This window comes from Vulpes vulpes, chromosome 16, assembly GCF_048418805.1.
Source record: "Vulpes vulpes isolate BD-2025 chromosome 16, VulVul3, whole genome shotgun sequence".
In the NCBI taxonomy this organism is placed as follows: domain Eukaryota; kingdom Metazoa; phylum Chordata; class Mammalia; order Carnivora; family Canidae; genus Vulpes; species Vulpes vulpes.
The window spans coordinates 69,943,965-69,971,186 of record NC_132795.1 but is presented as its reverse complement, the minus strand read 5'-3'; the positions used below and the strand labels follow the sequence as shown (position 1 = coordinate 69,971,186).

At 41.0% G+C, this 27,222-nt stretch overlaps 1 protein-coding gene across 1 annotated transcript in view; it reads right to left on the bottom strand.

Annotated features, from left to right (window-relative positions):
• RFX8 (regulatory factor X8) overlaps positions 1–27,222 on the bottom strand; it is a 237,595-nt gene that overhangs the window by 28,308 nt on the left and 182,065 nt on the right. Inside the window, 3 exon segments of the mRNA XM_072741451.1 lie at positions 13,925–14,011; positions 15,107–15,168; positions 26,061–26,184. Of these exon segments, the coding sequence (XP_072597552.1) occupies positions 13,925–14,011; positions 15,107–15,168; positions 26,061–26,184 (273 nt within the window).

The following is a 27,222-nucleotide window of genomic DNA, read 5'->3' as shown; positions in this document are numbered from 1 at the left end:
TCTCCCTCTATCCCTCCCCCCTGCTTGTGTTCTCTCTCTTGCTCTCACAAATAAAAAATAAAAGATCTTAAAAAAAAAAAAAAAGGTCAGAAAGTTCACTGAGTAAATGGCTAATAGAAGAGGAATTTATATAAAAATACATAGTCATCAGCCTTAAAGAGGTCCTAAAAATCACTTATGAGGTCTCTTGTCAACTAAATTGGAAGGAAAAAATTTCTCTGTAATTCCATATTCTGTTAATATGCTACTACTAATATATTCTCTTTGGAAAAACGAATGCAAGATATTCATTCAAAATATGAGTGTATTCAGTGTCATCCATCCATCCATCCATCCACCCATCCATCCATTCATCCATCCATCCCTCATCAAATATTTACTGCATGCCTACTATATGTCAGGCACTGCACTAGGCTTTGGGGGATATAGCTATGATCATGGTAGAGAGGCTGTTCTTGCAGAGGTAACAGCCTATAGAGGATAAAAGATGTTACATAACTGCAAAGATACTGCATGGGAGTTAAGACAGTTGCAGTATGGGGTGTTAGGGGAACAAATGTCGGGGGGCCTGTGCTATCCCATTATTAGTCTACGTGCCTGTAAATTATCAGTTTGATAAGCTCAGGAGAGCTTCAGTTGTGATTAGTTAGCCCCTTTGGATGGTACTTATCTTAACACTGTACTTGGACAGCACTTAGTAAACTCTTTTGATGATGACAGCAATCTTCCTGGGACATTCCTTTAGCTGCTTAGAAACAGGAATCTGGAAGCTAGAAGGTTTGATTTCTGACTTAAAGCAAGACAACGGGGATGCCTGGGTAGCTCAGCGGTTGAGCCAATGCCTTCAGTTCAGGGTGTGATCCTAGAGTCCTGGGATTGAGTCCTACATCGGGCTCCCTGCTTGGAGCCTGCTTCTCTCTCTGCCTGTGTCTCTGCCTCTCTCTGTCACTGTGTCTCTCATGAATAAATAAATAAAATCTTTAAAAAAAAAAAGCAAGACAAGGGCAACCCTCTTGCCTTATTGCTCAGCCCCTCTGCTCTGACCCTGATTCTGGTAGCTTTGGAAGCCAATCAACTGAGAGTATAAATGCGAGTCCCAAGTTTCTGCCATTTGTTTATCGTAGTATAGGAGTTTAATTTAACAACCATTGAAAGGAGCATGGTGTTACCCTCCTCACTGTTCAAAGGAGGCTGAAAGGGAACTTCCTGCCACATAGAGGCCTTTGTGTATCAGACTAGGAAACACAAGCCCCCTATTCTCAAGGGGGAGTTATTTTATTTTCATAACATTTAGATGGGGGATTTTATCCTTTGAAACAATAGTGACAGGAAAAATAAAATCTCATCTTCAAAGAGAGATATTACAAAAAAGTGTCCATCTCTTTCTGGCCAGTGACAGCTCACTTGTTCAAAACAATGGCAAGGTTGCCTCTTCCAACCTTTGGGATCCCTTAATTCAGGTCAATGGCTCATAACATGGGTCTGGGCTTAGTGTAATCCTATCTATTTATTTAAAACATTTGCTAGTCTCAAAGGCCCCCTTCAAGCAAAGATGCATGAAAGTATGCACCAGTTAGTGAGAGAGAGGGAGGCAGTATGAGAGCCAGGCTACAAAGCAGGTGAGCAGAGGGTTGCTGTTGGAGACCAGCCTTGTGGCAAGAGGGGGATCCATGGAGGCCCAGGGCGAGGGCATTGGTGCCCAGAGGATCTGGCCAACTAGGCCAAACAGACACTGTAGACATTGGCCCCATGCTTTAATCTTCAGACAATGCTGGGCTGAGCTAGAAAGGGAGACTGGAAGACAGGTGAGGTCTATCACTCAAGGGGAGAGGCAATCAGGGTGGAGAGGGTAGGGAGGCCAAAGCAGCATTGGAGGTGACAGTTTTAGCTCTTGGGGTGCCAGCCAGGATGGCCTCATGTTCTAGGGGTCACTGTTACTGCATCACTTCCCTTGTGTGGTTCTGATTCAGTCCTTTGGGACATTTATTAGGTTGTGGTCAAAAGCATAGTCATTGCTGAAATATGGTTCTAATAAAACCACACTAACATCCACAGCCAGCCTTGCCATGAATGAAGGGCTTCCAGTCCACAAGGGCTTCTTCCACCATTCCCTGAGGCCTGAGGTATTTCATGGTGTCAAATCCAGTGGAGCTCAGGGCTTAAGAGAAACCCTGAATCAAGTCTGCCCAGTGAAGTCACTTGTGTTCCTTATGAACTGTCTCCTGAGCCCCAGGCCCAGGATGTCAGGATTTAACCGCTAGGGATGGGGTGGTGGTGGTCAGAAGGGGCCACAAAGGGTCCCCTGGTTTAAAAAAAAAGAACAAACAAAAAAAAAAAACAAAGGGTCCCCTGGAAATGGAGGGAGAGAGACTTAGGAAGAAGGAAGGCTCAGAATTCATACAGTACGATAGAGAATCTGGAGCAGACTCCCTCTTGAGCATGGAGCCCGATGCAGGACACGGGGCTTGATCTCATGACCCTGAGATCATGACCTGAGCAGAAATCAAGTGTTGGGTGCTTAAGAGACTGAGCCACCCAGGCACCCCATTCCTTGAATTAGTTTTTATGATAAATTTGGCTAAAGAAGGATTCAGCATGAGGAGGACTGCTATGTGGATTATATGGCACACAACTCTTTTTTTTTTTAACCATAAAATCTTTCAAATGCAGTGTTAGCTCAATACACTTTTTGGCATTTGACTTTCTTATAGTCTAAGTACAATTTTCATTCACATTCTCAGGTTTTGACATCATTTGTCATTAATCCAGACTTTCATTTACATCATTTTGGCCTCGTAATTTGTCCTCTCAAATCACTCCAACAACAGTGAAACAACTTGAAGCAATTACAAAGGTAAGAGGATAAAAATGTAATAAAACCTAATTCGTGGACCATACTTGTTTGGTGTCAGATTGCAGAGCAAAGGTGCTTCACTTTCCAGTCATTAAAGGATCCAATTTCAATTTTTACTCAAAGCACATGAATAATTATATTTCAGTTTGGTTAGATGAACTTAACTTGATGAATATTTTTATAGCTAAAATTAAAATAATAAATGTATGTAGCTGTAGAAGGACACGTGTCATTAGGATTGAAAAACAAAAGCTTTCTTTGATATAATTTTGCTTTTACCAGTGATAATAATCCCTACAATCCACTGAGCACTTATTTATTGCTAAGTGCTTTACTTTGTATTACCTAAATTCTTCTAACATAACAATCCACAAGGTAGATAGATAATAATTCATTATTATCCCCATTTTATGTATCAGAAAAGAGAAACAATTCAAAGAGCTAGAGACCCAGCTCTGACTGCAGAGGCCTATCTCTATCCATTCTGTCTTGCAAGATGTACGTTTAGGATAAAAAACAATGTACATGAGGACAGAGTAAGACATCGGGTATTTGAAACTTAAAATGGAAAATAACTACCTTATTTTAAAAACTGGTTTGCTGAGTGTTCGTGGATTAGTCATGTCCTGCATTGGGGGCTGCTGGTTTTTATACTGCTTAACCGTACCCTGACCCATTAGATTTTATGAGCAACTTAATTGCAAAATGATGACACCTTTGCAAATGTTGGAAGTCTAATCCATTCACCCTCACCCTCCTGAGGTAAAACTCGGCAACCAGAAGTCAAGTTTCACCAGCAGAGAGCAAACAGCACGTTGGCTTGTAGCGGCCCGTGGGTGAGGGAGGGAGGCTTTGAGCAAACCGGATCATCCAGCATTCGCGAGCTCCGGAGTGCTACCTGCTTTTATAATCTTTTCCAGGCAAGGCGCAGTCTAGGGTATAATTCCTCACACGTATGTTTCTCGAGCTGCTAGACAGCACCCAGGTAATGCGTATTTTTTTAACCTTCGCATGTTCTAACCAGCCTTGAAAACTATAGGGTGGACAGGGCCAAAAAGCGGGTTGCAACTTGGACACCTTGTTAGTACCTGAGAGTCAGGCCCTCTGGGGCTCACCAGAGCCTGGGGCCTCGACCTAACCGGACAGAAAGGAAGCCGTTCTTGGGTCTGGAGAAGGACTCTGAAGGAACTGCTGGTGTTCGCTCTGACATCATTAGGTCTGCGGTGCCCACAATTGCCAGGCTGACAGCTCCCTGTGAACTCATTCTCCTCAAGGGTGGTGTGGTCTGAAAGACGAACCCTTTGCCTTTCTGCTTTGTCGGCAGGACTGGCCAGCCTTGGACTCACAGCCCTGGATCCCGCAGGCCCGAGGCCCACCGAGGCAGCCCCCTGAGCTCATGAGCTGGCCGAAGAACAAAGGGCCAAAGAACAAAGCCATAGAATGTCGAAGGCACAATTTTAGAAGCTTTTTAAGGGCTTTTAATCTCCTAAATTTGAAAAGCTGGGAGAGAGAGAGAGAGAGAGAAAGTGAGAGAGGGAGTAAGAGGGAGAGAGAGAGAGAGAGAGAGAGAGAGAGAGATTGTTGCTGGGAGAGGAATGAGGGCAAGGGTTAGTTTCCATATTTCCTGAGAGAAATATGAGCCTCTGTACAACTGATTTCAGAATTTACATTAGGTAGAATGGGAATTCATCTATTTGCAACATGACAAAGACGTTTTCCTTGGAACATACTAACGGGGATTTTGCCTCAGAGGAAGAGCCTAACCGTGAATTAAGCAGGGTTGTTTCTCTAGATGTGACAATAATACACACACTCTCCTCCCATTCCCCTCTTTTTCCCCAGACAATAATAAAGCATTTTATACTCTGGCCTCAATTCTTCAGTGAGTTTCTAGGTCAGCAATTATACCCAGGTCCAAGTCTCAATCTGGTTGCCAGCTAAACAAGATTGGAATCTGGGGAGGCCTATTCCCTGTAAAAATTATGTTACCCCGGAGAGGGGAGCAGGAGGGAAAACGTTCTGGATTTTGTGAAGGGGTCCTTTTCACATGGTGCACACTGCATATTTATAGTTATTTTTCTTTTTCCAAAAAAAAAAAAAAAAAAAAGGAAGAAGAAGAAAAGCCTCAAACTTTTCATTTGCTTTGAAAATCAAACCTCGGTCTCTGCTTGGTTCAGGGCAGACGCTGCCTCAGCAGTTTTTAGTGAAATTCAGCACCACCCCCACTCCACCCTACTGCAAGCGAATGCTGTTGACATGCTGGACTCCTGATCTGCTCCTTGGCCACCTATTTAGGTGTCCAGTGAAGGGAATCATCAGTGAATGTGGGCCCTGGCTCTGAATCATGTCTTCCTGCTGCTTTTGTTTGCTTGCATGGAGGGCAGGGTGGGATGGATGGTGTCAGAGACCTGGGCATCAGAAGTTCTAGACTGATGAGCCTTTGGAGGAACAATATGGAGGAAATAGGGAGGAGATAGGGACTTATTTTGATACTAAATCTATGTTAATTAGGTTATATGCTTCTTTGCAGCGCTTGGTGGTGGTGGTGAGGAGAAAGCGAAGTCCCCCAAAGCCACCCTTTGCTACCAACCTGGGTTCCTTGTCAAATCTATGTTGACACTCCTATTGGTGTTTCCATTTCTTTCCTTAACACAAGGTCCAGAAGGCATAAAAGGCAAACAGAATGCCCTCGAACAGCATGCACACAGCTCAATAACTCAGGTGGTTGTTGCTGGAAATGGAGTATATTCCACTCTAAGACCCTGCTAACAAGCCATGCTGTTAAAAATAAAAATGAAACAAAACAAAAAAACCAACCACAATAACAACAAAACATAAAAATTCAGATTCCTATTCTTCTCATAGGCAAATTTCCATAAGATAGTTTTTGTAAATTAGTCTTCACAGAGAGAAGTGCCTGCTTCATTGGGACATTCAACTTTTGGAAACTATGAATATACTCATCTGTGGTTTGCTGTGGGTTTCCCTCTGTGTTTTAAACACTGGGGAGATCATGCTCCTGAAGGTGAATGTAAACATGCTTCAGCAGATGCAGTTGCCCACTGCCCACAGGGCTTGAAGACTTTCCCAAGCCTGCAGAGGGCCCCTCCTGTTCTGTGCCTCTTGGCTCTAGGAGTCTTGCTTGGTTATGGTAATGAGGCCATTTAAGGTCTCCGGAGGAAGAACAACTGGGCTGCCATTGCCACTTCCACACAGAGGAATGTGCAGGAGAGTGCTTTGAAATAAAGAACTGAACTCTGTGAGAAGAGAGAATGGGTGTGGGCAGAAGAAACACTAAAACCTCTGCAGATATGGCCTGGAAAAATGGGCAAGGGAATACTGTGGGGATACTTCATGGGACCTGTCATGTAGGATTAGGCCTCATTTATTACTTGAAATTGAAATTTTTAATTGAGTTAACTGTAGATTGACATGTAGTAAGGAATGATTTGAAGAGCTTCCTTTTATACTCTGTCCAATTTCCCCCAATAGTAACATTTCACAAAACTATAGTCAATGTCCCAACCTGGATGTTGACGTTGATGCAATTCACTGATCTTACTCAATTTTATCAAGTTTTACCTAAACTCATTTTTATGTGTATTTAGTGCTATATAATTTTATCACCTATGGAGATTGATGTGTCCATCCCGCCACAGACAACATATAGAACAGTCTCATGATCACAAGGATCCTTGTGTTGTCTATCTATAACCATACCCACCTCTTGCTTCTCTACCCCTGGTCCCTGGCAACCACTAATTTGTCCTCTATTTTAAAAATTGTGTCATTTAAAAATGTTTTATAAATGGAATCATAAGGCATGGAACCTTCTGAGATAGGAGTTTCTTCACTTAGAATCTAGAGATTCATCCAAGCTGTCAAATCAGTAGTTTATTCCTCTTTGTTGCTGAGTAATATTCCATGGCATAGATGTACCAGAGTTTGTCTAATCATTCACCCAATGAAGGAAATCAGGGCTGATTCTAATTTTTGGCCATTATAAAGAAAGCTGCTGAACAGCAATTGTGTTGTTTTATTAAATTAAATTAATTAATTTATTTTTTATTTTTTTATTTTTTTTAAATTTTTATTTATTTATGATAGTCACAGAGAGAGAGAGAGAGGCAGAGACATAGGCAGAGGGAGAAGCAGGCTCCATGCACTGGGAGCCCGATGTGGGATTCGATCCCAGGTCTCCAGGATCGCGCCCTGGGCCAAAGGCAGGCGCCAAACCACTGCGCCACCCAGGGATCCCAAATTAATTAATTAATTTATTTGAGATAGAGTGAGCATGTGAACACAAGCAGGAGGGGCAGGGAAATGGAGGAGAATGTCAAGCTGACTGTGCTGAGTGTGGACTCTGACATGGGGCTTGACCTTATAACTGTGAAATCATGACCTACAACTGTGAGATCACAACCTGAACTGAAACCAAGATTCAGATGCTGAACTTACTGTACCACCCAGGCACCCCCTACAGATTTTTATGTGGATCTAATTCTTCATTTGTATGGGATAAATGTCCAAGAGTACGATTGATGGTTTGAATGTTTATTGTATGTTTAGTTTTATAAAAACTGCCAAACTATTTTGAATTCTTACCAGCAATGTATAAGTGATGCAGCTTCTCTGGATCCTCATCAGCATTTGATGATTCCTGTTATTTTATTTGAGTCAGTCTGATAGGCATGTAGTTATATTTCACTATGGTGTTAATTTGCATTTTTATAATGATTAATGATGCTGATCATTCTTTCATGTTCTTATTTTCCATCTGTATCTCTTCTTCAGTGAGATATATGTGTCTTTTGCTCATTTTCTAATTTTTCTAAATTTTTTTTACTGTTTTGAGAATTCTTCATATATACTAGTTACTAGTCCTTTCTCCCAATTTCTATATTGTCTTTCCGTCTTCTTCATACCGTCTTTCACAGAAAGCAATTTTTAATTTTGGTGAGATCCAACTTATTAGCTTTTTCCCATAGGCTGTGGTTTTGGTGTCAAGGGGCACTTTGGTGGCTCAGTCAGTTAAGTGGCTGCCTTCACCTCAGGTCATGATCTCAGAATCCTGAGATTGAGCCCTTCCTTGGGCATTCTGTTCAGTGGGAGTCTGCTCCTCTCTATCCCTCTGTGCTCTTTCTCTTTCAAATAAATAAAAATAAAATCTTAAAAAATATTTTCATGGTTTAAAAGTAAGTCTGTGATCCATTTTAGTTAATTTTTGTATAAGTTGTGAAGTTTAGTTGTGAGTTTTTTTTTTTAATGTGGACATCTTAGTTGTTTCAGCACCATTGAAAATCTAGTCTCTTTCCATTGAACTTCTTTTGCACCTTTGTGAAAAGCCAGTTGAGTATATTTGAGTGGATCTATTTCTGGATTCTCTACTCTGCTTGATCTGTGTCTGTGCCTCACCAAAACCACACTGCAGTCTTGATTACTGTAGCTACATTACTTGACATTAAGTATCAAGTAGTGTTTCCTCCCACTTGATTCTTCTTTGTCAAGACTGAACTATATTAGGGCCTTGCCTTTCCACATAACTTTTAGAATAAGCTTGTCTATGTCTACAAAAAACCTTGCTGGGATTTTTTTTTTAACAACTTCACTGAGAGATAATTCACATACCATACAATTCACCCATTTAAGGAGTGCAATTCAATGTTTTCTTCATATATTCACAGGGTCATACAGTTGTGCAGAAAAGAGATAACACAGCGGTACTGAGACTGCTCTCCTTAGAAAGGCCTGCTTGCAAGATTGGCCCTTGGCTGGAGTCTGGGAACTTGGTTCCCAGAGTGTTCTCAGTCAATAGTTACTGATAAGAGTGGTTCCCTGTGCCTAGACTGTTTGTGCAAACAATATAATTTATGTTGAATAACATATTTTCTTTTTGGGACTCCGTCATTTTGGCATATGCTAGGAAGAATATGCTTATGACCAGCCCCCAGTAAAAACTTTGAGTGTGGAGTCTCTCAATGGGCTTACCTGAGTAGAAACATCACATATCTGTGGCTGCATTTTTGTTGCACAGAGGAGTATGCTCTGTGTGATCCCTCATAGGAGAGCAAGAGCATATAGAAGCCTAAACATGCATGCCTCCAGACCTCTGCCTCTTTCCCCTTATGTTCCAAATGTGTATCCTTACTATGTCTCTGTAGTAAATTTTAGCCATAGGTATGAATATATTATTTTGGTTTGCTTAGTTTATCTAGTGCTACTGGGGCTCCCTGCTGGTGCTACCTGAGGGAGCTGGAGGGCTATTCGAAGATTGGGTGAGGGGTTTCTCTCTGTGGGGCAGGGGTTCCCTCCATTGGTGCTCCCCAGCTCCCTCTGGGTGCAGTAGAGATAGAGATTTCCTAGACTAGGCCACTTGCTATAACTGGGTCTCCGTTGACAGATTAGCTCAAACTCCTCAGTGTATCTCTTGGTGGAAAAGGGGTATCTCAGACCCAGAGAGTAATGAGAGTGCTTTCTTTGGCTACTTATTTTTGGAGAGACTTCTCTTGGCTGCTATTAGAGAAACTAGAGGAGGAACAAGTCTACCCAGATGCCTTGTCTTGCTAGGTAGGGGGCTGGGAACCAGTGGGCCTGGGTGAATGGGGGAAGATACACAGTGCCCTATCACAGTGCTGGTTGTGCAGTCCTGCGGTCCCCAGCCAGCTCACTTTCTTCTTACCACCTTTCAGAGTTTTCCTTTCTTCTTGCATTGTTACCAGGGTTTACAGATGTGCTTAGCAAGGAGGAGCAGAAAGAAATGGGTGTATGCTATCTAGGCCTGGCCAAAAGTCCCTACCATCATATTTTAACTCATCATATTTTAATTTGTTAGGCACAATCATATAATCAAGCATTCCAATCACTGGTGACATTAATTTATAATGTATACAAGGTCTGCTTTCAGAAGGTTTTGGATGCAGCATGGATGATGTACAGGGAACAAGATAGTGTGGATTCATTTTTCCTTGCTGATTCCCTCTAATACAAATAGATACCCTGGAAATTTTTCAATGGGACATGATGAAAGTACTCTGAAACCTGGAAAGTAGAAGGTGGACTGACCAGAGAAGAGATAGTGTGGCAAGTGCCTGAAGGCACTTTTCTTTTTATGTCCCACTCATAGTTGGATTGGGTACTGGAGAGACCTGTAACCCAGAACTGTCAGTAGGAATAGGCATAAATCCCAAGAAAAATCTACACTCTCTGAACAAAGTGCTAGGAAAGGGAAGTCTAACAGAGACCCAGAGGGGGCTGCAACCTTTGCTTCTGGAGCATGGACTGGCAACCCAGTTTGACCACAGTGGCAGTCTCAATACCCAGGATGGGCTGATCCACCTGCAGAGACAGTACTGAGTCCTTTGGGAATTCAATGGAGTATAGAAGGGCAAGCATGTTACCCACAGGAGTAATGCCAGCAGAACCTAGTACTTCCCTGCCTGATACCAATTAGCGTAAAAGGACCCAGGCCCAGCCACTCTGGCTTTCTGCATTCCCCACAGATGGCCCAGGGGAGCAGCAGGTTCAGTCCCTGTAGGTAGCACCAGTAAGGAATTGATCAGCAGTCCCTGTGGTGCCAGAAGAATGAAGCAGACCAGAACAGCATGCAAGGGCTCTGAAAACAACCATCTTTAGTCTACAGCACACAAAAGTAGGCCAGAACCTATATGCTACACCTAAACAGGGTGACTGATAAAGTAGAAGATTTAATAGGATTGAAAATCTTCTAACAGCATAACCCAAATGCTTGGGATACAATAGAAAATCAATAGAAAAAGCCCAAAATAGAATAGAAAAATACATAGATCAACAGACCAGAATAGAAGGGCCAGTAGTAAGCCCATACATTTATTGTCAATTAATTACAACAGAGCAGCCAAGAATATACAACAATAAATGATGTTAGGGAAACTGGACAGCCACATACAAAGTAAATGCTAAAGATTTTATTTATACATGAGAGACACACAGAGAGAGGCAGAGACACAGGCAGAAGGAGAAGCAGGCTCCATGCAGGGAGATCGATGTGGGACTCGATCCCAGGTCTCCAGGATCATGCCCTGGGCCGAAGGCAGGCGCTCAACCGCTGAGCCACTAGGGATCCCCTCATGCTGCCTTTTTGAGAGAATTAAACTTATTTCAGTGAGAAATATCAATGGGCCAGCTCCGCCAGGGCTGCTGAGAAAGTCTTCCATCTGGTCGCTCTGCCTCCATTTAAAAGAGGCAGAGGCAGAAGGATCTCCATTTAAAATACGAATCAGAAACACCGCATGACCCAGTAATTCTACTGCTGGGTCTTTACCCAAAGAAAAGGAAGACGCTAATTTGAAATGATACATGTGCTCCTCTGTTCATTTATGCAGCATTATTTACAATAGTCAAGATATGGAAGCAACCCAAGAGTCCATCCATAGAGGAATGGATAAAGAAGATGTGGTGTATATATGCACAATGGATAATATTAACTATAAAAATGGATGAGATCATGTCACTTGTGACAACATGGATGGACCTAGAGGGTTATTATACTAAGTGAAATAAGTCAGATAGAGAAAAAAATACCATGACTTCACTTAACAGTAGAATGTAAAAAACAAAAATGAATAAACAAAAAGCAGCTCAGACCTACAAATAGAGAACAAAACTGGGGGGTGCCAGAGACAAGGAGGGGGGAAGGATGGGCACCATGGGTAAAGGAGATTGGGAGGGACCCCCAAATTCCAGTAATGGGGTGAGCACAGCATAATGTATATAGTTGTTGAATCACTATGTTGTACACCAGAAACTAATGTAACAGCTGTGTCAAGTATACTCAAATTTTTAAAAATTCAAATAAAAAGAAATCAGATTGCTTCACTACCCAGCCTGAGACTCTCAAGTGGCTCCTTATCATACCCACAACAATATCCAACCTCCTTGCCAAGACTTTTAGGTCCTGCTTGTATGTTCAGATTCCACTCCTCCCACTCTTCTGCTCATTCACCAACCTCCACCCTCAGACTTTCTTGCTGTTCTCTGGAGTCATCCCTGCCTCAGGCCCTTTGAGCTTGCTCTTTCCTCTGCCTGGAATACTTGTCCCCCAGATCTTCACTTTGGCTGGCTCTTTTTTTTCACATTTCTGCTCAAAAGGCATCTTTTCAAGGAAGTCTTCTCATGACTTCATTTTATGGTCTTCAGAGTAATCTTGCAATTGTTCCTTTTTTATTGTCTTACATCTTCAACACTAAAACTGACAAGAGGGGAGACCTTGTTTGTCTTGTTTACTGCTTTATTATCAGTGACTAGAACTATCAGGATCTGACTTATTGTGCTTACTCAAATATTTGTTGAATAAACAAAAAAAATGAATGGATGAGTTATACAATTTTCACTGGAGAAATGAAATTTTTGTTTTGAGACCTAATTTTTAAGAGGAATTTGTCATACAGATCCTTCTATAAAATGTACAATAGAAGACATTTTCATCTGTGTATTTCATAGATTATTAATAATAGTGTATCATTTATTATATTTCTGCATTCTAAAATAAATATTAAGTATTTTAAAAAATCTGGAACCAGTAAGGCAGTTAAATCTTAGTGCTTTAAAAAATCTCTTAAATGGCCAAGACTGTAGAGTTTATCAATTATCAAATATTATTAAATATGTGTTGAGCATGAAAAGCACCTGGTGTTGGGCTTATCTCATGGATCATCCAATGTCACCCCTGTTCTTATCTCTCTGTCTCCTGATAGCCCTCCTCTTCCTTGTTGAGGATAAAACCTACATTTTTTCCCCACAAAGACCAGTTCCAGATCCTCTCTCTGTGACATCAACCCAGAGACCTTAGGACACTCTTGGCATCTCACGCTGCTGAGTGCCAGTCTTGTCATGCTGTGGGGCTCTCTAAACTGTCGGCTGGGTGCTCTGGGGCAAAGCGAGATGCCAGTTCTAGCCTTTCAAAAGTGTATGGGTCAGTAAGTGAGAGAACTTGCACAAGGAGAGTTCTAACCCTCACTGAAATAAATCTATCTATTGCCTTCCCTAACTTCTCGATTTTTGTTGATGCAATTTTTCCATCTTTGTGACTAATCGATGAATAAGACATTTAAGAGGAAGAGCTGGTTGGAGGAGGAACATAATGACTTTATTTGAGGTTAAGTCTGAGGTTTCAGAGGGACAGGCTGGGCTGAGTCAACCAACCGAAGACCCTGCCTTGGAGAGGGCTTTCTGATCTGCCACATTTTTGATTCAGGCACTCATCCAAATGACCACAGCAGTCTTAGAACTATCTCTTAGGCTGAACCTCTCTTCCCAATCTAGTCAGGGATGACTTTGGGGTGACACTTTGTGCAGATTCTATCTATTGGTAGCATAGATTAAAATAAGTCAAGAGGAAGTCAAGAGGCAGAGATGTTTTGGAAGGAGATTAAAAATTTAGATTTCTGCATACTAAGTATGAGGCACCAATGGGTCATATAAATGAAAATATCCAGTAGACTGAGAGGAATGGCTGGGAGGTGAGAGAGAAAGGCCCATCAAAAATGACTTAGGAGAAGGAGTCATCCATGGGGGCGTGGTGATAGGTGAAGGATAAAGAAGGATGAGATATCTTGGGACCATAGGATAGGAAAAGCTCCACTGGTTGGGTCTCAGGAGAATGTCTGCACATAAGAGAAGAGAGCGATAAGGAGACCAAGAAGGGGTCACTCTGGGGAAAATATTGGAAGAAGCAGTCTTCAGAGCCAAATGAAGTTTCGAGAAAGAAGTGGCCAATGCTGTCATATTTTACAGAGAATTTGAGAAGAACAAATAAAAAACGGCTTTGGCAATTGCAATGATAATTATAATGAAAAGTATCCAAGAAAATGAACTGGAAATACCTTTCTCTGGCTAATGATGTTGCCAGAGACTGATTTATTGCCCATGTCAAAGCCATGTCGACATGATGATGTGTGTGTTTCCATCCTTAAGAAGGATTAATAGCAGAACAGCCAAAAAAGCCAGTTAGATTCAACTAAAATATGAATGCTTCTCATATTAATCAGGCTGTAACCTATGACCAAAATACCTAAATGACAGACAGATACTAACCTGTGATACCTTTTTTCACCCAGAAGGTAACAATACTGGGCATAGAAGAAAGAACTTTTCTTGATACAGATTCCATCATAATGATACCTGAAAAATAAAGATTAAGATAAAGATTAATCTTTAAGCTGTCTTAAAGATTATGTCAAACCACTGACATGCTTTACAAAAGCCACCGAATAGGCTAGCTCATGAAGACCTGAGTTTCATCTCAGTTTTAGCTATGACTCCCTTTTATTAGCTCCATTAGGTAGACAGTTTCATACTATTTCATACACATTAGCTTTGAAACAGGCTCACAAACGTTCTACTCTGCTTTCCCAACTTAGGACACCCCAGTCTTAGAAAGATGTGGCAGGGAAAGCCTTCTGCTGCACCTCCATGAACCTTTTTAAAGTGAAAGAGAGCGACACCAATGTTCCCTCTACTGAGAACCAGAGTCAGGTTCTCATAAACCCAAGAAGGAAGTTAGTTCCTGCTCTGCAGCCCAGGCACTTTGCTGAGCTGGGAAAATGCAGCTGCTTGTCTAGGCTCACAGCAGCAGAGCAAAATTTTTTCAAGTGAACTATTACCCAATGTTTAGTTTGGCAAACGCTTGGGCTTGTCTTCATTCCCCTGTGGGTAGCAGGCCCCTTTCCTAATTTGGCTTCTATCCCTTCGCACTGATTTTCTGATCTCACTGATTTCTCCTGATTTTTCTGGATTTAAAAGAAACAACAAACAACAATAGTAATTGAGTGACAATTATAACCCGATGCACCTGATAACACTGGAATTTCCTTTTGCATTAAAAATACAAAGAGCCTGGGTACCTGGTCTCCTGAAAATTCAAATATGCTAATTAGATGAATAGTTAAAAATTTTAGTTCAAAGAGTAATTAAAACAGTTCTATTACTCTGTGTGTGTAATTATTTCGATATTTCAATAGACATTTAAAGTGTTGAAATAAGAAAACATTGTGATTTTCGTATTTTAACAAAGTCACCAAGAAAGTAAAAACTATTTGCTTTTAGTATCACCCAAATTATTCCAGGCACTAGGATATCATTTGAATCATGGGAACTCTTTGGTAAAGCATTGATTTTTCTAGTTTGTTTAGTTTTGCATTTTTTTGTCACCCATTTTGAGATTTTTCAAAATGTTTGTTTTTAACACTTCAAATAAAGCAAAAATGATAAGCCTACCTGGCACTTCCTCTCGTGCCTAGCCTCCGGGTGCCGAGATCAGGAAAAACCAAATGCACAAGCTAAAAGAATAAACCAGATTTAAAGTTGCACTTAGAAAATTTAGAAATAAAACTTACTGTTTCTTCATTTATAATGTTTCAATTGTATTTCCTCTTTTTTTATTATAAAGAAAATATATGTAAATGAAATTTGAAAAAATCGGACAAGTATAGGAGAAAAAAACATACCATTCAGGGGAAACCATTCTTTAAACCTCAGTGTGGTCCCTTTCAGTCTTTTTTGTTTGTTTTTTTAAAGATTTATGAGAGAGAGAGAGAGAGAGAGAGAGCACACTTGTGTGGGGAAAGGGCAGAGGGAGAGAGAGTCTTAAGCAGACTCTCTGCTGAGCTCAGAGCCAGATCCAGGGCTCTATCTCAAGACCCTGAGGCATGAGCTGAAACCAAGAGTTGGTTGCTTAACTGATTGAGCCACCCAGGCACCCCTTTCTAGTCTTTTTTGCAAGCCTCAATATGTGTATTCTGTGGGTATACATAGGAAACAACTAGTGTCACACAATTAGCATGTGTGCAGTTTTGCTTTTGACTTTCTCCCCTCTACACTGTACCATAAATGTTTCCCCTTGTTATTAAGAATTCTCTAAAAACAAGAGATTATTAATAGCTGCATAATAGTCTATGTGTGTTGCCATAATTTTACTATTTTTCTTTTTCCAATGTGATAGTCATTTTCATTTTTATTATTCGTTTACCCAATTTTTTCATTTTAAAGGTTTTAGTAGCAAATGTTATTAAAATATTGAATAACACAGCTACTTCTGACTCAACTTCTCATCCCCCAGTTATGTTTTTGATGTGTTTTGTTAGCACTGATATTATATTTATGACTAATTACACTTAAAAAAAATAGAAGTCTGTTCCAGTTTCCTAATTAGAAGAGGTCCATGACATGCATGGTATCCAAGGGCATGTCTGTTGAAAGTAGAAATCCTGGGACGCCTGGGTGGCTCAGTGGTTGAGCGTCTGCCTTTGACCCAGGGTGTGGTCCTGGGTTCCCGGGATCGAATTCCACATAGGGCTCCTCATGGGGAGCCTGCTTCTCCCTCTGCCTGTGTCTCTGCCTCTCTCAGTGTCTCTCATGAATAAATAAATAAAATCTTAAAAAAAAAAAAGAAAGTGGAAATCCTGGAGCATGGTGGAATTAGAAAAATACAGAGCATTAAAGGCATGGTGTTTAAAGCAGTTAAGTAATGATTTCTGCTATTTTTCTACAATCCCCTCCATAATCATTCAGCCTCTGCTTCTGCTTGGTTTCTTCTTACATCCCTCTTTTTTTTTAAAAAAAAAATATTTTATTTATGTATTTGAGAGACCATGAGAGAGAGCAGGGGCGGGGGGCAGATGGAGGGGGAGAAGCAGACACCTTAATGAGCAGGGAGCCCAATGTGGGGTTCTGTCCCAGGACCCCGAGATCATGACCTGAGCTGAAGGCAGCTGCTTAACTGACTGAGCCACCCAGGTGTCCCTTCTATCTTTTTTTTCTTAACTTCTAAGCAGCAAGGTTCGACAGTGTTGTGTAATGTTTCTCTTGTCTGGTTCCAGGCCCTACCTTTTCCTATGGGAAGCCACCCAAGCCTGGGTATGGAGGAAGAAAAATGAAGGAACAGGAAAGGCAAGTCTTGCACAATTAAACATCAAGGTTGTGAGGGCAAATTGAGAAGTTCCTTCAGGGAAAGGGTCCAAAATGTACAGATGAAGAATAAATGACAATAAAAGAAAAAGCCAGCAAGTCTAAAAATGCAGGATTAGAAGCCAGAAATTCTTACTTTCAACAAGAGATTCTGAAAATTCCATCACCTCCTAAGAAAATCACTTACAACCCTCCCTCTATATCTACTTGTAAAATAGTGGGTACCTAGAAGAATTATTATGAACTATGCAGCAGGCTCAGATTCAAGGCCCTGGGAAATAATCTGGTGTTTTGGAGAGAGAATCAGAAATAAATTGCCTAGTTGTCTGGCAGCATAATAATCTGCACATTTTATTTTATTGAGTAATTCCAACCCCAGACTATCCTGTGTTTTCATTTTATGATCAGGTATGCTGCAGTTAAATTTAAAAACCAACTGAGATGATTATTTCCAAAAAATGTAATAAGAAATATGTATGTCTAATATATGGACAGCTCACATAAATTAATGGGAAAACAACAATACCTCAATAAAAAGTGGTCTGCTGATAATATGTATCCATATTACATAATATACACACAAGATCCATACGACCAAAGCACATGCAAAAGTGTTTACCTTTCCTAATCATCCAATAAGTGCAAGATGAAACAGCTAAATATAGTTTTTTTTTTTTAAAGATTGCATTTATTTGTTCATGAGAGACACAGAAGGAGAGGCAGAGACACAGGCAGAGGGAGAAGCAGGTTCCTTGAAGGGAGCCCGATGCAGAACTTGATCCCGGGATCACGCCCTGAGCCGAAGGCAGACGCTCAACCACTGAGCCACCCAGGTTTCCCAGCTATACATTTTCTTGGTTAAAATTTTAGAGATTTGGCTTACCAAATATATCAGGAACTACCATAAGGGCTGTGAATTAGTTATAATTGTCTAGAATCTCTCCTAGGGAAGCTATCACATACAGGTGGGGACTTACAGTAAAAGAGAAAAATTATAAACAACTAAATTTCCAATAAGGGAAATGGTTAAATGAATTCTGGAACATCCAAAAAGTATTTTACACTATTTATTTTAAAACATTTTAATGTGAAAATGTTTATGATATTCTAAGTGATAAATGGGCATGTAATTATATAAGTTAATTATTTCTTGAGTGCTTCCTATGTGCCAAGATCACTCATTTCTTTTTATATGCATTATCTCATTAATTTCTTAAAAGTATCTCTTAAGGCAGGTACTGTTATTAACATTATGAATCGTTTCACTTTGCAGTTGATGATGTTGAGGCACAAAAAGATGAAATAATTTGCCCAAGGTTATAGCCTAATTAGTCGGATTCCAGGCTTAGTGCTGTTAAAAACCATACCATATTACAAAATCAGCAACACAAGAAACAACAAGTGTTGGCGAGGATGTGGAGAAAAAGGAACCCTCATGCACTGTTGGTCGGAATGCAAGCCGGTGCAGCCACTGTGGAAAACAGTATGGAGGTCCCTCAGAAAGTTAAAAAAAACAAAACAAAACAAAAAAACCGACCTCACTTCAAATGGATACATGCACTCTTATGTTTATAGCACCATTATTTACAATAACCAAAGTATCGAAGGAGCCTGTGCCTATCAATTGATGAATGGGTAAAAAAAAAAAAAAGTGATATATATTTAAGGGAATATTATTCAGCCACAAAAAAGAATGAAACCTTGCCAATTGCAATGACTTGGATGGAACTAGAGAGTATAATGTTAAGCAAAATAAGTCAGAGAAAGACATATACCATATGACTTCATTCATATGTGGAATTTAAGAAACATTTAAGCAGGGATCCCTGGGTGGCTCAGCGGTTTAGTGCCTGCCTTTGGCCCAGGGCACGATCCTGGAATCCCGGGATCGAGTCCCACGTCGGGCTCCTGGCATGGAGCCTGCTTCTCCCTCTGCCTGTGTCTCTGCCTCTCTCTCTCTCTGTGTGTCTATCATAAATAAATAAATAAATCTTTAAAAAATAAAAAAAAAAAGAAACATTTAAGCAAGGAAAATGAGTGAGTGAGACAGACAGACAGACTGACCAAGAAAAGACTCTTAATTATAGAGAACTGATGGCTACCAGAGGAGGTGGGTGAAGGGATGGGGGATACAAGGAGGTAGGAATAAAGAGTATACTTATTATGATGGAAAAATGATAAAAAATGCCATACTGTATGCTGTCTATCCACCTGTCCATTCACCTTTCTGTCTTGCCTATCCACACATCAATCAATCCATCCCTCCACGTAGTATCTATACAACAGGATGAGGCACGAAGACAGCAGACATCAAAGTGAATTGTGAGACACACACATCTCAGGGAACTTATACCCTTAGACATTTATCTAAAATTGGGTATTAAAACCCTAAAAAGTCCTCGTCTCAATTTACTCATGATGAGATAGAGAGAAGAGGAGGCCTAAGAGGATTTCTTGTGGTAAGATAAGAAGGTAAGACCTTCTTACCTGTACAGGGTGTGTGGGACAGAGTGTGGCTCAATCATCTCGAGCCTAGCAGAAGAGGATTCACAGATCACTCCAAGAACTCTTGGGGAGGTCCCTGGAATGCGTGTCTGGCTATGGCATAGGACTCCTGATAGACTACAGACAGGCTGGCCAGTGGCCTTGGTGGACAGGCAGAGGTGAGTGTCAGTCAGCACATCCAAAGTCTGTTTAGTTCAAGAATGGCTGAGTAGTTCCTATGGCCAGAAGTTGTCTATGTGTGAGAAAGAGCTGACATGTGTAAGAGGCCAGACTTCGCCCAGCAAAAGGCCCACAGAATGGACAGTCAGGCTGTAGAAAGAGTCATTCACCAAGACAAGGAATGCATACTAGAACATTCCCAAGGGCTGCTCGGAAGAAGCCACCAAAGGGACCAGGAAACAAGAGTCTGTCTGGTCTCCAAAGTGTAAAGCTCAGTAGTAGGAACTTTCCAGCCATTTTTACTTCCTCTGCTCCCAGAGCGGTCAAACCAACCCCCAGTAAGTTTTGGAGAAGAGGAGTATAGGGAGGAAAACAGAAGCCCTCATGCCAAGTTCTCTGCAGGCAAGAAACCACCCTGGAGGAGATAAGGAAAAGATTTCACTTTAAACCCAGTTCAGTTTTGATATTATATGGAACTGGATATTCTAAGTATCAGACTGATACCATGTGGTAAATTAAAATAAGGGTGACAACAGGGCTTTGTATCACCCGAGGATTTCTAGAGAGGTCACACTGCCTGTTTGTGTGCTCATTCAGGAGTGGAGGAAGAACCAGCCAACGAGCAGGTTCAAAACACCATAGGAAATGAAGACAAAACCACTGTGTGATTAGTCCCTCAGCTCTTGCTGGTCACATGTGTGTGCATGTTTGTGCAAATATGCAAATAAACACATGTGTGGCTACATATCTGGACAATGAGGTTACAGACACTATTTATTTCCCTCTTTTTATAGTTTTCTCTAAATCCTATACTTTCTATAAAGGGACTGTAATACTTTAATAATCAGAAAAATAATCAGTAAATGTTATTTTTAAAAAGGAAGTCAGTGTTATGGAAATTCCCTAATCCATGTGAGATATCACTTGCACCAAGAATGAGCACTACCCATCACATGCCCAGGGCTGCCAAAAAGAGCAAGAAACATTCCAACATCTGCACAGGAACTTGATGTGGAATCTGGAATCAACTCCATTCCCAGGGGAAGGGGGAGGAAATGAGAATTGGGTATTTTGTTGTTTCTCTTGTAAACATGCTTTGGGATCATATCCTTTTCCCCTTCCTCTCCCTTGTCCATTAGTCACAAATTCAGCAGCAAGGGTCCCTTCCCAACATGGGCTCCACAGAATGGCCCATTCTTCAGGCAAACCCCCAACGAGAATTGAACATTAGTTGTCTTGAAGAATGATTCTAAGTATTAAAATGAAAAATGCAAAATAAATGCCCATCGCCACACACAGGAGTCTCTTTTTTATTTTTCCTTTGGAATGTTCTGCAGTGAGACTACCCTAGAGGGAACACAACTTACAAGAAACTCTAAAAAAGATTTTGAGAAATAGGCTTTGGCTTCCTAAAAAATCAAGTAGAAGTCTTGCAGAGCCTAAACATGTCATGCTCAAGTCATGCCACTTCCATCTGATCAAGTTGTTGGGCAGGTAGATAAAGAAAATGCTGTACAGTCAGGGTCCCCAGGAGTGGGTCCCCTTGAGGAAATGCTCCAGGCTGCCAAGTGACGAAATGGCAAAATGTGGGCTGAATGATAAGCTAGCTGAGGGAATTCCTGGTTGGCTGGAAAATTTTACTCAAGGACACCTTGTGAGCACAGAGTGTACTCATCGTCTTACACGTACTCATACTGCTTTCATGTATTGAATGAGGGATAAGAGATACACTTTTCACCAGGTTGAGAAGACTGGATGACTTACAAGATTCAAGAAGATACTGGCAAACAGAACTGCAGTTTGAAATTAATAAGCTGAGATACAGGAATAAGGGAATGGCTGCTTCTGTGTTCAAATACTTAAAATGACAATAATCTGAGAATAATATTTTGTATTTATGTGGAGTATTTCACAGTTTCCAAAGCAGTTTTTTTTGAGGGAGGGAGATAGCTTGATTTTAATTCATGTGAAAAAATATTTAGGTGTTATTTTTGTTGACCACAAGCTTAAGATGAAACCAACAGAGTGACAGGGAAGGATAAAAGCCAATAGTAGTCCCCCCATAAAAGTAAGAGCCTGTGTCCTCTGAGTACTCCTAAGACACCTTTTAAGAAGAACTTCAATAAATTGAAGTCATAATGAAACAAGTGGGTATGAAGGTAAAAATTCGGGAGCCAAGGAGTATTTAGTGTGGAGAAGCAAAGACAGGGAGATGTAAAAAATTGCTTCAAATATTTGAGCAGCTGCCATATTAGAAGATTCTTCTATGTATTTTATTATTATCAAAAGTACAGGACTTCTACCAATGACTCTAAGTTTCAGGCATGAAGATTTTGGTCTGAGGAATGGATCAAAAAATTCAATGTTTTGGAAGCAACATTGGAATCCACAGAATTGCTTGTGGGAGGGTAACCTGGAACAGCCACTTTGGAAAATATTTTGGCCCCATCCTGAGACATCACAGTCACACCCCCTCCTTAGCTTGCAAGGTTCACTCCTTGCCCAAGAGAACATCATGTGCACAGCAGGAAATGTACACATGAATATTCACAACAGCAAATTCTGGAAACAATCCAAATGCTCATCTGTAGGACAGTGGATGAGAAAATTATGAAATATTATACAATAGTGAAATGAATCTAGATGAATTTTAATACAATATTAAGTGGACTAAGTCCCAAAAGATGATGAATAACACAACATGATACCCCCTTTTAAAAGTTAAGCCACAAAAATTAAATATATGCTTTTTAGAAATACATGTATGAAATAGGTTAGACAAAGAAAGCCAAGTACCCTATGATCTCACTTACTTACATGTGAACCTAAAAGACAAAAACAACGACAAACCAAACTCACAGATATGGAAAACAGGTTGGTGGTTGAGAGAGGCAAGGGGCAGGGGAGTGGGCAAAAGGGGTAAAGGTGGTTAAAGGGTTAAAAAATACACAAAAATGCACTTAAACTCTTTTTTAAAAAGCGAGGTAATGATGAGAAGGTTGACGGTTCCCACCCGTGGGGCAGGCAGGGAGATGGGTCATGGGGAACTGGTGATGTGGTTCATTTGGGGTTGTGGGTTCACAGATGTTTACCACATTGTTAAAAAGAACTACGTAGGGCAGCCCGGGTGGCTCAGGGGTTTAGCACCACCTTCAGCCCAGGGCCTGATCCAGGAGACCCAGGATCGAGTCCCACGTCGGGCTCCCTGCATGGAGCCTGCTTCTCCCTCTGCCTGTGTCTCTGCCTCTCTCTCTCTCTCTCTCTGTGTGTGTGTGTCTCTCATGAATAAATAAATAAAATATATATATAAAAAAAGAACTAAGTATCCAGATAGAATTAGGCCATGGGTAAGCCCATGATGAGAGTGTGTCATGCATCAATTCAGTTCTGTCTATCTGAGTGCCATGGAAAAGAGGGAGAAGGAACAAAAGAAGGAAGGGAGGTATGGAAGATATTAAATTGGCATCATTGAGGCCTGGTCAGCAAGCTCCTTGTCACCCACATGATTTCAGCCCAAGTCAGGTGGCTGCCCAAAGTGGTATGGTTATACTAGTTGTGAGGTGCACCAAGGTCACCAATGAGGAGTCAAGCAGGTTTTCATCAAGCTGTGCTCTACTTGTCAAGCAAGATCCTGCAACAGGACTGTGTTTGCTCAGAGGAAGAGCACAGAAGCCTGCTGCCCCATCACCTATCTCCGCCCAGAGAGGGCATTTTGTTCTCATAAAAAGTTCCAGCCAGAGGTGCTTTCAAAGGGATCTTGCACCGGGATGGAACTGGACCAGGTGATGGTTAAGGTCTCTTTGAACTCAAGGATATTTTTGATGGAATAACAAGTGGAAAGAAGTCTGACTCACAATTCAGGAGACTGAATGTGAGGGGAGCAAAATTTGCCACCCCAAAGTGTATCTCTATAGTAAGCAGGTTATTTTAGGTATATAGAGGGCTCCAGAAGAAACTTTGACCTTTCCCCTAATTGCCTAAAAGAATTTGGAGTACCTGTTATCTTCTAAGGGAGGTATCTCTACAGAAAAGTCTGGTATAATATGAATGATGTGAGGAAGACAGGGAGGAATTTTAGCAATATCTGTTTGCTAAAATTCCTCTTGTTATTTCTGTATGGCCCAGCTAAAGTTTACCAAACATTCACTCTTTTTCATCTTTCTGTGAATTGCATTTCTTCCCTTTTGAAGTCCCACAGTCCCACCCCCTTCTCCTTGGTGCTAGATGGCATATAAGCCTCAATTGCCTGACTGCCAGATGGTCCAAAATAACCCCCATGCACACAATTATGTGTGTGTAAATTTGATTTTCTCTTGTTAATCTGTCTCCTGTCGATTTAAATCTTAGACCAACCAAAAGAACCGGAAAGAGTAGAGGAAAAAAATTTTTCCCCAACCACCACCCAAGCATTGCAACTAGCTGTGTGATCCTCAGCCTTACTGCTAGTTTGTTTCCTTGACTTCTAATGCTGCCTGCTTCAGCCAACGGCTATGACACAAGACAAAGCTTTAAAAATGCCAACCATTTCCTCCCTGCCCACATGTCCTTCCTGCAGGCCTCTCTTGCCCAAAGCCTGTTACAGTATGGGGCACTGGGGCAGAAGGTCAGGTATAGGAAGCACCATCCAAGCAGCCATCATGGGAAATCAGGAAGTCAGTGAAGGAAGCTGACTTCTCGGAAGGGACATGGAGCAGGCCAGTGGAGAGAAGCAGAGTCCCAGTGGTGTAAGGATATACTGGAGAGAAAGAAAAGAGATGCCTGGCGACTTAGAATCTAGTTGTGGGCTGAGATGGGGACCACCAGCCACATGTGGCTACTGCACACTTGAAATGTGCTAGTCCAAACTGAGATGGGCTGTACATGTAAAACATACACCAGATTTTTGAGATTTAGCATAAAGAAAAGAATGAAAAACTCAATGATTTTATAATATTGATTACACGTTAAAATAACATTTTGGAAATTTTGGATTACATTTCAAAATAATAAAAAATTGCACTTTAAAAAACAATCCCAAAATGAGGATACTAGGATATTTTAAATTACATCTGTGGCTCCCATTACATTTTTATTGGGCAGCAATGGAGTAGACTCTATGAAGTCTGAACTTCTTACAAGAGGATTTAATGAGGTATTTCTTTTCCTTTAAAAAATTCTCCTTCTAACTTGTTTTGAGTTGGTGTGTGCCTATTCCTGAAAAACCAGATGGGTAAGTGCCCTGAAAATAAATACAACTCTATCACTGGAAGTTATTATTATTGTTAATTTAATAACGATTATGTCTTATGATTCTATTAATTATTTCCATCAACAAATCCTATTGGCTGTTTCCCAAATATACCCAGAATTTGACTTCTTCTCCCTAATACATCTCTGTCCATTCTTGGCACAGCTGGCTCCTCTTGCCTCCCTGATTTGACCTCAAGGTCCTGGGGACCATCCTGCTCCTCTCTCCCTGTTCTCTTCCCTCCAGCTGTTAGTCTCCTTGCTGCTTGTGCTCCTTCTTCCCTCAGGGCCTTTGCACTGACTCTGCCTGCACTGCTCTTTTATTCATATCCACATACTCACTGCCTTATCTCTTCAAAGTCTGGATTCAAATATTACTTCTGAGGGAGGCTTTCCTTGTTTGCCTTCCCTAAAACTACAACATTTACACACACACACACACACACACACCTTATCTCCTTCTGCTCTATTATTCCCCTTAGCATTTATACTGTCTAATATACTATGTATTTTATCTTATATATATTTCTCTTCCAACTATAATAAATTTAGCAAAGGCAGGAATTTTTCTCTGTCTTGTTCATTATTACATTCCCAGCATCTAAAACAGTGCCTGGGACATAGCAGCTGCTCAGTAAATATTTGTCATATGTGGAGGGTCTCAGATAGACTTCTCTTGTGCTAATAAGTGCTGTATATTACATGTTCTACACAAAGTTCCTGACAGAGCTCTTAACCTCCAGAGGAGGTATTTAAGAGCCAATAAATTCTCTAAGTATAACCAAATTATAAGAAGCACCAGCTGTCTGACACCACAAGTGGTGCTTAGAGTTTGTGTGGTGCAAAGCATTGGCAATTCTTTTCTTTTTTTAAAAAAGATTTATTTATTTGAGAGTCAGAGAGAGTGAGCATGAGTGAGAGAAGCAGAGGGACAGGAAGAGAGAATCTGAAGCAGATTCCCTACCGAGCATGGAGAGCAACATGGCTTGTTCTCACAACCCTGAGACCACGACCTGAGCCAAAACCATTTAAGCAACTGCACCACCTAGGCACCCTAAGTGTTGGCATTCCTATGCAGGGAATATCGGCCCAGCAAACCTGGCTGAGGTTTTGGAGTATTTGGAGCTGCCGTGGGTACTTTCTTAGGCACCGTCCATTCCTTACCTTTCCAGACCCCTTACCAAGAAGTGTGGACGAAGGACAGAATGGCTTTTCAAAGAAGATGAAGAAGTATATTAACCATCTGGTCAGCTTCCAAGCCAATTATTCCCACTAAGAACCCATTAGACCCAAATAGACTTTAATATTTCCTTATCAGTTCACTTGCACGCTTTTTTTACTCAGTGAGTACTATATTTTTATCTTCATAACCTACCTTCCCAAATGTGGCTGGGTTGACTTGATTCTGAGCATTCTGACCACAGGTCTCCACATAAATCTCATACATCAGGCAGCGAGGCACACTGTATCCTTCACAGATACAGAAATTGTCAACCAACCTGCGGGAGAGGAAGACAAGGCAGAGGTGAAATTGACATTGGTTTGTCTGGAGTAGAACTTTTTTTTTTTTTTTTTTTGGAGTAGAACATTTTGATAAAGATCAACAGTCAGACACATGTGTGGGATCCAAGAAAATGAAATCTGTTTAAGTATTAAATGCAAAGGCTCACCAATCAGCATCGGTAATGTATCTCTCTTTTTTTTTTTTTTTAAGATTTATTCATGAGAGACACACAGAGAGAGGCAGAGAGAGAAGCAGGCTCCATGCAGGGAGCCCGACATGAGACTCGATCCCAGGTCTCCATGATCACACCCTAGGCTGAAGGCAGCGCTAAACCACTGAGCCACCTGGGCTGCCCAATAATGTATCTTTTTGTTCTCAGCCCAGAGTATATTGATTATGGGTCTTTATTTTTTTTAGTTATTTAATTTTAATTCGAATATCACTAACATACAATGCTATAAGTTTCAGGAATACAATACAATCATTCAATCCTATACATTACTCGGTGCTCATCAAGATAAGTATACGCTCCTCCCCGCTGGGAACCATCAGCTTGTTCTCTATAGTTAAGAGTCTGTAGGGGCACCTGGGTGGCTCAGTTGGTTAAGCATCTGCCTTTGGCTCAGGTCATGATCCCAGAATCCTGGGATTGAGCCCCATATGGGGCTCCCTGCTCAGTGGGGAGCTTGTTTCTCCCTCTTCTTTGCTGTCTCTGTCAAATAAATAGATAAAATCTTAAGAAAAAAAATCTGTTTCTTGGTTTGTCTCTCTGCCCCCCCACTTTCTGATCATTTGTTTTGTTTCTTAAATTCTGCATATGAATAAAATCATATGGTATTTGTCTCTGACTTATTTCACTTAGCATTATCTCTCTAGCTCTATCCATGTTGTTGCAAATGGCAAGATTTCATTCTTTTTTATGGCTGAATGATACTTCAATGTGCATATGTGCCACATCTTCATCCATTCATCTACCAATGGATAGTTGGGCTGTTTCCATAATTTGGCTATTGTAAATAGTGTGCAATGTACA